This window comes from Cynocephalus volans, chromosome 12 (assembly GCF_027409185.1).
Source record: "Cynocephalus volans isolate mCynVol1 chromosome 12, mCynVol1.pri, whole genome shotgun sequence".
NCBI lineage: Eukaryota > Metazoa > Chordata > Mammalia > Dermoptera > Cynocephalidae > Cynocephalus > Cynocephalus volans.
Genome location: NC_084471.1, coordinates 76643230 through 76656561, shown reverse-complemented (window position 1 = coordinate 76656561; position 13332 = coordinate 76643230). Strand labels below are relative to the sequence as shown.

General features: G+C 37.1%; 1 protein-coding gene across 3 annotated transcripts in view; it reads right to left on the bottom strand.

The window, feature by feature from the left end:
- The window catches only part of GXYLT1 (glucoside xylosyltransferase 1), a 58677-nt gene that overhangs the window by 6970 nt on the left and 38375 nt on the right, over window positions 1–13332 (bottom strand). For all 3 annotated transcript variants that reach the window (XM_063075899.1, XM_063075901.1, XM_063075900.1), the window contains 2 exons: window positions 7748–7871; window positions 7274–7446 (listed from right to left, as the gene is read on the bottom strand). In XM_063075899.1, coding sequence (XP_062931969.1) covers window positions 7274–7446; window positions 7748–7871 — 297 coding nt within the window. The remainder of the gene's footprint in view (window positions 1–7273; window positions 7447–7747; window positions 7872–13332) is intronic.

The following is a 13332-nucleotide window of genomic DNA, read 5'->3' as shown; positions in this document are numbered from 1 at the left end:
TTCACTAGTGTGCTGAGGGAGAAGAAATGAAAGCACCAACCCAAGCACAATTAGTGTGAGTCTGTAGGAAAAATCTAAAGAGAACAGGATGAACTTAGATTCTTATTTATAATAAGGATTTTATCAGTGTAGAGATGCAAAGAGATTATAAATCTTGGTATCTCCTGAGCAAGAAAATTGTGACCAATGACCACATGAATCACTCTTCAAGTAATTTTTAAAAATCAATCACAATACTGAAGATAAAGATCGAAAATTATTTTGAAGATAAAAAAAGGGGGGAAGCTTAGGTAAGAACAATGTAATGAAAGTAGTAGGACATAGAGTGCTTCCTACAGTAGCTAGATGCGATTCGAATAGCTTTTAGGTATTAATGCATTTTGAGCCTCACAATAACTTTATAATAGGTAATATTATTATCTCCATTTTACCATGAAACAGCTAAGGCAGGGAGAGAGAATTCCCACAGTTACAAATCTAGTAAATGGCTTAACCAGGATTCTGCCCCAGTAGCCTCGCTCCAAAAGTCTAAGCACTTCACCACCCCACAGCACTGCTTATCCAAATAAGCAAACGAAACCATCCTAACACAGTTTCAAAAATCTTGTTGGATGAAGCTCAATGAAAAGTGGAAACCGGGGAAAGTGCTGTACTGTATATAGACTTGCCTAAATTTGTTTGGGGTTAAAAGTGGCAGCCAGGTTGAAAAAGGTAAACTTCATCAAGTGATACTGTCAACGAACATTTCAACATGTACAAAAAACATGCTTGAACAACTGGTTGAGAGGTGGATAATAACAGGAAGCCCAAACTCTGATCTTTTTTTAACTATACAATGACAATAAAATGAAAACACTGTAAAGGCATTTAAGATTTCGAGGAAGACTGCTGATTCCCAGGACTACACAGTACTTGAGATTCCATTCATTCATTTTCCTGTGATTTAAATCCCAGTGCTTGTGGTTAAAAATTTTTTCTTCTTCACTAAGGGGGGGAAAAAGGCCTTTTGGTGAAAAATTTCTAAAATAAAAACAGTGTCTCATGAATTAGACTTCTTTCAGCCCACCACATGTCACAAACAATTTGACCTTTCAGGGAGAAGATGATAAAGTACCAAAACTTACACTATATAAAAATAGCCTAAAGACACTGCATTCTGCCATTCACATAATCTGCAGTGTCCAGAACTGTGCAGAACCTAACCTGCATCTAGGCGTCCCTTTCCACATATGCCCTAAACTGACCCCAGGCTTATTTCCCTACTGTCTGCTGCACCTGATGTGTCCTCACCTTTCCTTCTCTGCCTTGTACTCATCCTTACAGCTCAATTCAAATGTCAGCTTCTCTGAGAAGCTTTTACCAACACAATTAATCATTCCCTCTTTTCACTGGCAAGTACCCAGCACACAAATTTTTAGGAAGGTCATGCTTTCTACATAAGACTGTCCGTTCAAAGGCAGGAAACAAATAGTGAGACTATCATGACCACAATTAGGCAATCTGAGGCACTTTCAAAGAACAGAACATGTTTGAAAAGTACAACAGAATGGCAGTTCAATCCAACAAATCCTGAGTGTCGACTACATACAAAGAGGTACTGTGGGAAGGAAAACATTCAAGACTCTCCTTTGCAGAGATAGTTATGCAAATATAAGCAGGGTGTGAAGTAAACTAAAGTCAACACAGAAACACCAAGAAATATAATAATTCAGAATGAAATACATGAAGCAGAAAGTACCTTATAGAGCCATAAAATGTTTTATTCCCATTTTGAATTTGCAATTTTTAAACTCAATATTTTCATTTACTCAACAACTAATATTTAACAAGAATGTATGGACTGTAAAAATTGATTTCCTGGCAGATACAGCCATGCATTTACATTTTAAAGATGGCTCACATCCTTTATAATTCATACTGTTCATTGCATTCCATGGTTATAACTAAGCTTCTGTCTGAAACTTGCATAAATACCCTGGGCCTAATGCAATTCTTTAAAAACTTACACTTCTCACTGAATTATATATAAGGGAAGATAAAAACACTAACCAAGAGCACCATAAAAGACTGATTAAGTTTGTTAAGTTGAAAAATGGATAGATACAAGCTGTAGTTAACACAGACCCAAAACAAACACAAAAAATCTTTAATTCAGTATTTGAAATCATTTTTAAAATAAGATTTATTTTTTAAAAATCAAGTGTAATTAATCAACTTAACACTATTACTCAGATTTTTAAAGGTACATATTTATAAACCAAAGAAAAGATCAAATAAAACTAGATAAATTTAATTCTTTTAACAATAGATCTTTCTAAACGCTCAAAGGAAATAAAGAAATCACATTTTTATAGGAATGCATTTCTTTTCTATCCTGCAAAGTCTCAAAATCCCAAAAGTACTTTTCTTCATTTTCACCACCTTCTGACAACCCATAATAAAGCATTATTAAAATACAGTATTAATTTCTGAAGGCATACAAGGCCTGCTACATTAAAATGAACATCAACACAATTTTATAATTCTTCAGTGACTGTATTCTTATCATGATAAATTGATTTTTTAAGAAAACTTATCTATCAAGTTTATGGGACAAAAAACTTAGCAAATAATACACTAAAACTAGCCTACAATGCTATTAGCACTTTGTCTACCAAGTTTGAGAAACACTGATTTCAAGGAGAAAGCTTCAGGTTCCTTATCACAGCAGATCACCCCTGTAACATAGCATACCAAGTCTACGTCCATCTTCATCCCAGCCTCTGCCTACCTTCATCCATCACTACAGTCAGGCTGAATAGCTCAACACATAACCTCTCCATGAATCTTTTTTTCTAAACCTTCTACTCAGGCAGTTCTTGGCCTAGACTACCCCACTCATCTGGCAAACTATTATTCTTCAGAGCCTAGTTCAAATACCTTCTCTTCAATGAGGCCTTCCCTGGCCCTTCAAGGAAAAACTGTTTCATTCTTTCACTGTTCTAAGTAAAGTCCATCACTATCAATTATAATTAAGGGTTTTTATTCTATCAGTGAGGCTATACTAGACCAGAGGTTTTCAGTCATTAGCAAATAATGAGAACCTAGCAAATGGGGGTCTCATCAGCTCTTCTCATGACCCCCACCCGTAAACCAAACTACTCCTCCTACTATTTATATATGTTTTGTTTTCACAACCACATAAGATTAAGCACAGTCTGGCACAGCAGATAACACGTGTGTGAGAGGTGAGTTGTCGCACAGACTTCTCCCTAGGTAGCAGTGAATTAGCTGACATGGATAATGATACAGCTCATTAAGTAACAGCATAAATCCAAGCCTCCTTTGGATCTGCCCCAACTCTTGGTGCCTAACACATTTACAGAGACCTGGTTCATGCATCCATCTAGAGGTATATGAAGTATAATCATCTCCCCTCGTCAATCCACCTTAATTACGAAAAGGGGGACTGTTAGAACAAGAAGAAAAGAGAGAACAGATATCTGGGAAAAGAGTAGGACATGGGGCAGTATAATTTTTTTAAAAACTCATTATAAAGCAAATGCTTAAAAGAGAAAACCCCATTTACAAAAGCAACAAAAAAGATAAAAAAGCATAAACTTAGGATATGTTCAAAACCTATAAAGAAGACTATAAAACATTCCTGGAAAAACAGCCCTTATTCTTGGTTAGAATGTCTCAACATCATCATGTCAGCAGTTCCTCAGTTATATATGAAGCTAATATGCTCCCAATGAAAATACCAACGAGCTTTTTTATATTGTTAAACAAGTCGATACTGGTGGGAAAATAAATACGTAATAGCTAGGAAAACCCTGAAAAGCACACGCCATGAAGAGGGAGTAGCCTTACTAGATAATAAACCTAGAACAAAGGCCTTATAATTAAAATAGTGCAAAGTTAGTGCACAGACAGACTGACCAAGGGAACAAAATAGAAAATCCAGAAATTATAAATGGAATTTCAGTATATGATAAAGTCAGTTTCTCAAATCTTTGGTTTAAATATAGACTTTTATTTATTTATTTTTTATTTGTTTTTATTTTTTGTATTTTTGTGACTGGCCGCACCATGCTCAGCCAGTGAGCACACCGGCCATCCGTATATAGGATCCGAACCCACTGCGGGAGCACTGCTGCGCTCCCAGCGCCGCACTCTCCCGAGTGCGCCACGGGGTCGGCCCTTAAATATAGACTTTAAATAACGGTGCTGAAACAAGAGGATAGCCATTTGTAAAAGTATCAAACAATATCCATTTCTCACCCAATACAAAAGAGTAAATTACAAACCAAGCAAAGTCTGAATGTAATAAATGAAACATTATTTGAATGAATTCTATAACCTGTTCTATAACCTGAATGTACCTAGAAAAAAAGCTTTCTAATTATGACTTTAAAAAAAAAAAAAGACTTGATAAACTTGATTACAAAGTAATTTTTAAACAAACTCTGAATGGCATAAAATGCCATAAGCAAAGTCAAACTGGAAGAAAATATTCACAGTATATATCACAGATAAAGGACTAATATCTCTAATATTATGGAGGGAAAGGAAGGTCAAAACTCACCCATAGTAATGGTTGCACAACTCTGTAAACATGATAACAACCACTGAATTATAATTTGAAATAGGTGAACTTTGTGGTGTATAAGCTATGTCTCAATAAAGTTATTTTCTTAAAACCTACAGAAGAATAGATTAAAAAGAAAATCACCCCCCAAAAAGACATAAAAATGGTTTTTAAATATATAAAAAGATGTTCAGCTTCACTCATTATAAGAGAAATGCAAATTAAAACCACACAAAGATTCCATTTTTCACCCATCAGAATGACAAAATTTTAAAAGCTTGATAATACACTTTATTGATGAGCATGTGGGGAACAGACTGTCTCATCAATTGTTGGCAGGAATACAAAAAATCCCTATGAAAGGAAATTAGGCAATATCTTCAATTCAATTATCCCACTTCCAGGAATTTCACCTCCCAACAATACAAATATACACATGGCAAGACTATGCATTGCTGCTTTATTTATAATTCAAAATATTGGATAGGATCCCTAAACTGGCCAGCTGCCAAAAATAAAATAAATAAAAAATAAAGGATCAGAAAGATATCTATAAAATGCATGGATTTCCAGAATTGTTTAAATGAAAAAAAGCAAAGAACAAATGAGTATATACAGTATCCTACCTTTTGTGTAAGAAAAATAAAATTATAAAGCAAACACATATGAGCTGCTCATCTTACAAAAAGAAACACATAAAGGACAAACCAGAAAATAATGAAGTTGGTAACCTATGGGGTTGGGGGGTTAGGGGTTTGGAGAGTTGGAGTGGAAGGGGTAGGGGAAGAAGTAGTAACATCTGAATGAATCCATACACAGTTCGGACTTTTATTCCACACACCAAAAAACTAAAATTTTATCAACAGGGATAAAAAAAGAAAATCTTAAAACTAAAAGTGTACTAAAACAAATGGACCCAATTGTACTTCAAATGAATAAAATAACCACACTAAAATGGAGAAAAAAAAGACTGTAAAGAATACTGTGCTCAACATCATGCCCTTTGTTTCAAAACACGCCCACACACAACACAGGTGCATGTATTTTCTGTAGTTACGTATGTAGATACGTGAGTGAATGTAAAAAATAAATTAAAAAATAAAATAAAATACATTCAAAAGTTCCAACAAAGGAGAAAAAAATAGAACTAATCCTAATAACTTCTGAACACAGTATGAAGTGAGTACACACCCTTGTCTAGCGACAGGGAAGAGGGAGAGGGAAGACTGGAAACAAATCCTGAACCCTCTTTAGTAGGTCGGTTTTTTAGACAGAGGGGATTGGAGGTAATAGTAGTAAATGGAGCATTTCTGAAATGATCTTAAATGTATTGCAGGAGTAAGCAAATGTGGAAATGTCTTAATGTTAAGTGTCAGGATTTTAAATGTACGAGAAGGGAGATAAAACATAGTTGGAGAAGGCAAGGATAGACACTCAGGAATAGGTTGGAATTGGAGGCATCAGTGTGAACACATGATTTCACGTGTGTGTGTGCGCGCACACATGTGCGTGTTTACATTTCTTAACTCTATCCCTGAAAGGGCTTAGAAGCAAAAATGCCTTTGTGGCAATAAACATGGCTAATATCCAGAGCCTACTAAAGGAAACCAGTACTCCTTTGAAAAATGGCAAATTTCAGAGTTAGGGCAGCAAAAATATAAGATAAATCTTATATTTATCCTATAATATAATAATTTATGTGATATAAATATATTTATATACTGTTGGAACAGAAAAAAAGGAGATATTCAAAAAACAATGAGGATAGGTCAAAAGGGCATAAGAAGTACCAGTATCAACATAATAAGAAGGGAATAATGTATTATAAATCACTGGGGATAAAAGTACAAAAGAGTTCACACTGATTATATACAGATCAACAAATGAACAAAAAGTGAGGACTCTTCATTACAGTAGAATGCCGAGTGTCAAATGATATTATGCGGAAAGAGTGCTAGAGTTGAAAAATCATCATTTTGCAACTATCATAGTAAAGATTGGTTTGAGCAAGAACCAAAAATGGATGCTAAATCTAGTAGGAAAATTTTGATGAGAAACAGAGTATTTACATGATTTTAATGATTCTCCCCATAGACTGCTTACAAGAGAAAAAATAACTACACTGCAGAGAAACTGAACAACATTTTGACTGAGTGATCAAAATCATCACCATCAATGAGTGGCAGACAGACAAAGGTGACTGTAACTCCCCAAGAAGGCAAAAGAGCAGGAGTGTATATCCTGAACCTAATCATAAGGAAATATCAGACAAGCCAAAATGAAGAACATTCTAATTTTAAAAAGGGTGAAGGGGCTCTATTCCCCAAAAATGCCAGTGTCATAAAAGACAAAGACTGAGAAATTGTTCTAGATCAAAGAAAAGACACAGATGACAGATTAAAGTATTATATCATTATTAAATTTTCTGAGCTCGATATTTGTACTGTGATTAATAAAAGAATGTCCTATTCTTAGTAAAAACACACAAGTTCTTAGGGGTAAAGGAGCATGATGTATGTAACTTATAGTCAAATGATTCTGAAAATACAATGTATAAATAGAGAACCAATGACAAAGCAAACAGGGCAAAATGTTAACTACTGGCGAACATGAGTAAAGGAAATTCTTTGTACTGCTCTTGCAATCTCTCCCTAAGCTTGAAAGTACTTTAAAAAAAAACATTTTTAAAAAGGCATATCTTACATTTCTCAGTGCTTCATAAACAGCTCTAAATGCTGGTTGCTTATCATCATGGTAAACACCTCTGTTCCCATGAAGAATAAAGATTCCTTCTTCTTCTGCTTCTTGGCAATTGCTTCCATATATACAATGATCTGGTCGATAATTCCATTGACATGGAAAAACATAAAGGCTTTCTATGTGAAGAAAGACCAAACAATGAAACAAATACCCCTAATTCCATAGAATTAACATTTTGCAGAAAGTTTAGCTTAAAAATAAAGCTCTTAGAGGATAAAATTTTAAATAGTAAAAAATATGTTTGGCACTTAGATCTCTTCCAACTAAATCAACATTCAAGAAAAGTTTTACTCTGTCTTCAACATGATAACCATTAATATAAGCCAAAATCAAATAAATGTATTTCTTTCTTTTTGACTAAATATTGCCATTTTTTTTTTTACAAATGCAAAGAATAAAAGAAATTTAAATGATTACCTGGATTATGAAAAAACATGATATTCAATAGATCTTGATCACCCCATGTGATGTTTAGTTTGTATTTTTTAAGCAATGGCATAAGTATATCTCCCCATCGTAGTCGTACAGTTGTCATATCATTCTGTTGATAAAAACATTAAAAAGATCCTCAGACTTCCAGGTTTAAAATGGCAGCATGAAAATGGTTCCCCATTCTTTCCTTAGCAACCATTGCAGAGTCACAAGGAGAAACACAAATTCCTTTTGTTAGAAAACCAAGTGGCATTTGTAACATTAAACATGAGGAGGGTTAGCGGGGGGGGGGGGGGGGGGGGGGATAACAAAAGAATGTACCTGAAGATGCATATAGTAGTATAGTAGTGATAAAACTAACAAAAGTCATGGGGGGGGAAGGGAAATGAAGTAGGCAATAATTTAATTACAACTGTGCCCTCATCTTAAAATGCAGATAGCTGAGGATTAAACCTGTTAATTATATAAATAAAGAGTGTTTGGAACAGTACCTGGCACATGGTACATACTCAGTATTAGTTAATAATTATTATTTTTACCATGATCACTATTATTCTCAGACTGATTTGCTAATCTTTTATAACTGGAAGTTCAAACAGATCATACAAAACTGATAAACCAAGTAAAAAATATACACCCACAATTAAACACTAAAAGACATGCTTGACAAAAATCAGGTTGCAGAAGGACAGAGAGAAGATGAGTGAAGAAGTACACATTTGTCAGTCCTGTGTCTATTTGTAGTATAAATTCTCATGGAGAATTGGCCTTTTTATGATCGATTTCCCTATCCAAGAACATAGTATGTATGTCTTTCTATATGTCTAAGTGTTCATTTGTCTTCTCATTAACATTTTCTTGTGTGTGTGTGTGTGTGTGACCGGTAAGGGGATCGCAACCCTCGGCACGGTGTGGTCTGCACCACGCTCAGCCAGTGAGCGCACCGGCCATCCCTATATAGGATCCGAACCCGCGGCCTTGGTGCTACCAGCACCGCACTCTCCCGAGTGAGCCACGGGGCGGCCCTTCTCATTAACATTTTAAAGATTTCCTCATATACGAGAGTACTTCAAAAGTTTGTGGAAAAAGATTATTATACTGTGTAACACTGAATATACTAATTCTCCTGATTCCAGGATCAAATATTGCACACGGGTACTGACATTCAACACTGTACCCCACAGAAATGTACAATCAATTATGTTCCAATTTTTTAAAAAGTAAATAGGAAAATGTCACTTTTCTGCCAATTTTCCAATGGCTTGCTGTCATGCTTCAAACATGCCAAACTGGTTCCTACCTCAAGATTTTTATACTTTCTCTTTCCTTTGCCTGGAGTATCCTTTCCCAGGTCTTTACATGGCTTGCTTCCTCACTCATTCAGGTTTCTCCTCAAATATTATCCCTGATCATCCTTTCTAACATACTGTCCCAGTCTTCCATATCTGAATTCCTGCTTCATTTTTCTTCACAGCACTTGTGGCTACCTGAAATTATGTGTTTATTTTCTCTTTTCATATTCTTTGGCTGCTAGCCAGTATGGGGACCCAAACCCTTGACCTTGGTGTTACAGCACCACACTCTAACCAACTGAGCAAACCGGCCAGCCCTCCTTATTTTCTTTGTCTCAGCTACTAGGACGTAAGCTTGATGAGGGCAGGGACTTTGTCTTGGATAATGCTATATGCTGAGCTTAAAATACTGCCTCAAACATAATATTATATAACATAATATTGCTCAACAATATTTTTTGAGTGAATGGGAACACAAGGATGGGTTAATAGGAATATGGGAAAAAAGTCTGTTGAAAAACAATTAAAAAATAATCTTTCCATTGACTTTTTGAAGTACACTTGCATATCTAGTCAATTTCTTCCAAGTTTATTCCTGGGTATATTACCTCTCTGGTTAGCATTTAATGGGGAGGGGGGCAGTGTCTTCCATTTTATCTTCTAAAAGTTTGCTATTTGTACATTAGAAAACTCGAGCAAGGGCCAACCCCGTGGCACACTCGGGAGAGTGCGGCGCTGGGAGTGCAGCAGTGCTCCCACCGCGGGTTCGGATCCTATATAAGGATGGCCGGTGCGCTCACTGGCTGAGCGCAGTGCAGCCGGTCACGAAAAAGACAAAAAAAAAAAAAAAGAAAAGAAAAGAAAACTCGAGCAAAAAATTCTGTAAAAAGGCACCACAAATGACACAGAAAGTCAAAAAAGATTTGTTAGGGAAAATAAGTGAGTCCAGCCTAGCTGGATGTATGCAATCCCACAAACTCTTAGCATCCCAGGGCAGGGTGTGAATAAGGGCTGGGCATCGCTGGCAGTATTGAAGATTGTGCTCCAGGAAAGGAACCCTAGTCTCTAGATTCCTCTCATATAATAAAAGAACTGAGAGGAGAACAGATTCATCCAACCCATTTTGAAGACTCAGCTTTGCTATCTATCAGAGTTGCCACTGTGATAGCAAAAATAGTATCCTGTTCTCACCCAAGAACAGTATCAATTTAAGTATCAATTAACTAGGAAGTTTACATATCAACACTGCTTTCAGCAAGAGACCATACTATGCAATTTGAGAAAAACAATCCCTGGAGTCAGCCAGAACAAGAACTGGTTTCTCTCTTCTTAAAAAAAAAAAAATACTGATTTAGGAATTTTAATTTTCAACTCAGCCAAAATAACCATTTATTCTTAATTTATAGTAGTTTTAACAGGTTTTTTTGGTTTTCCTGGTATGTAGACATGTCAATTGCAAATAATGATAATTTTAGCTATCTTTTTTTTTTTAATTTTTATTGAATCAAAATTGATTATACATATTTTGGGGGTTCAACATTGAGATATGCTGATCAAATCAATATTACTAGCATATATATTGTTACAAATCGTAATTATTTTTTATGCCCCTTGACCAATCCCTCCCCATCCCCCTTTCCCTCCCCCCTCCACTTTCTAATCACCCTAGATTTCTTCTCTCCCTCTGAAACAATAATGGTTACTCTGTTGATTTGCTGCCCAAATGATCTATTCAATGCTGAGAGGCGTGATCAGCTCCCCCAATACTGTCACAGAGCAGATATCTCTTCCATCACTATGAAATGGGCTCTGTGGAGACAGACATCCTCCTCCTTTCTTTATCTCTGCTAGTGACTCTCCTTGTGTCAACACACTCCAGTGGCTGGCGGACCATCTGTGTGGTGGTTGTGGCATCTAGCCGCCTTTGTGGCAGCCATGGTTATCGTGGTGGCTGTGGTGGGCCACCCACACGGAGGAGATGTTTTTGGCCTACTCCGTGGTGCTGGCAGTGTGCCTGGTTGTGGAGAGTGTCCAATCTCCGGTTCCATTCTCTATTCCCTGAGTGGGTCCTGAGGCACTGGCATGGTGTGCCTGGTTATGCATCTAGCCGCCTTTGTGGCAGCCATGGTTATTGTGGTGGCTGTGGTGGGCCACCCACATGGAGGAGATGTTTTTGGCCTACTCCGTGGTGCTGGCAGTGTGCCTGGTTGTGGAGAGTGTCCAATCCCCGGTTCCATTCTCTATTCCCCGAGTGGGTCCTGAGGCACTGGCATGGTGTGCCTGGTTATGGAAGGGAGTCCGGTCCCCTTCTCCATGCCCCGGATCCCTGGGTGGGCCCAGAGGCACTGGCACAGTGTGCCTGGTTGTGGGACGGAGGGGGGTCCATTCCCCTTCTCCATACCCCGGGTCCCCAAGCAGGCCACGAAGTGCTGGTGCAGTGTGCCTGGTTGTGGGAGGCAGGTCTGGTCCCCTTCTCCATGCCCCTGGTCCCAGCGCGGGCCCTGAGGGGCTGGCACAGTATGCCTGGTTGGGGGAGGGGGGCGGGTCCAGTCCCTGGCTCCATATACCCAGTCCCTGGGTGGGCCCCAAGGTGCTGGCATGGGGTACCTGGTTGTGGGAGAGAGGTCTGGTCCCCTTCTCCATGCCTTGGGTCCACAAGCAGGCCCCAAGGCACTGGTGCGGTGTGCCTGGTGGTAGGAGGAGGATCCAGTCCCCTTCTCCATGCCCCAGTCCCAGGGTGGGCCCAGAGGCACTGGCACAGTTTGCCTGGTTGTGGGAGGGGGGGTCTGGTCCCCTTCTCCAGACCCCAGATCCCGGGTGGGACCTGAGATGCTGGCAAGGTGTGCCTGGTTGTGGGAGGGAGGTCCGGTCCCCTTCTCCATGCCCTGGGTCCCCACCTATCTAATTTTTATACCTGTTATTTCTTTGACTTATCTGAGAGCTTGTTATTCCTCCATGCTAAGACTCACTAATAAAATATTATTTAATAGTTATGGCAATAGATATTCTTGTCTTGATTTTACCTGGAAAGCATCTACTGTTTCTCCACTAAGCACAATGCTACCTTTTGAGCTGAGATAAACATGTTATATTAATAATCCATCGATTTATATGTTAAGCTTTTTTTAAAAACATAGATATTGAATTTCATCAGGTGCCTTTCTGGCCATATGAAGATGCTCCTAGCTTGTTGTTTAAGGACACAAAGTCAAATACCTAAGTAAACAACTAAGTTGAAAGAGGGCTCTGGATCTTGTGAATCTGGGGTGAGAAGGGATGGAGTTAAATATTAAGCCTTTAGATCTACTTGGCTCTTTTAAACTACCCAGACTATAAAACTGTCCAATCTGTAAACTTTTTATAAAAGGGTACTTCAAAAAGTTCATGAATAAACAGAATTAAAATACAAATCTTTCCATGAACTTTTTGGAGTACCCTTGTATGTCCTCAGTAAGGTTAAGAACAAAAATTAAGAGTGAAATTTAGAAAACTTTTTAGCAATTTAATAAAATAATTTTATGTCTATTTAATATATTTTTCTAGTAATCTATTTATATTTCACAAAAGTATTGGCTCATGACATATTTAAAAAAACATTGATCCTTCTCCATAAGTATTTTGAGAGCATTGTTATAATCTATCCTGTGATATAAAATAAACTCAATGAGAGTATAATCTATCATTTAAAAAAGAGAAACCGAGAATTCCTGGGGGGGCGGGGAAAAACCTACATATTTAAACTAAATTGATCTGCTACAACTGTATTATCCTATGTAAAATTTCTTAGAATGTAGTAAATAGTGATTATAAAATAACCAGAATTTTTTTTTTAAATCTGGAAAATGACTGAAACAAGTTTTAACTAAAGGAAATAAGACAATACTTTATTGAAAGTATTTCATTGAGCACATTAACTAAATATTCTTAGCATCCAAAAAGGAAAATATTTGAATTGCCCAAGGACAAAGACCAACAATACATTAAACAGGACTAGTGGAGCCCTAGTACAATACCATGCTCAAGGCTCCACTTGATTCCATTCAAATATACATATACATATTTAAATTTTTAAAACCATCATAAATCAAAAATATATATTTGATTTTATATATATATATAAATAAAACAAGAAATATATCCATTCAAAGAAAATCAATGAAAGATAAAATTACAGGGTCCAGTGCAGTCTCAGAGAAAAAACCAAATGGGGAAAAAACCTTTAGCACTTAAAGGAAAAAGTACTATTAGAAAAATATTGGACAAGAAGCAATAACATTA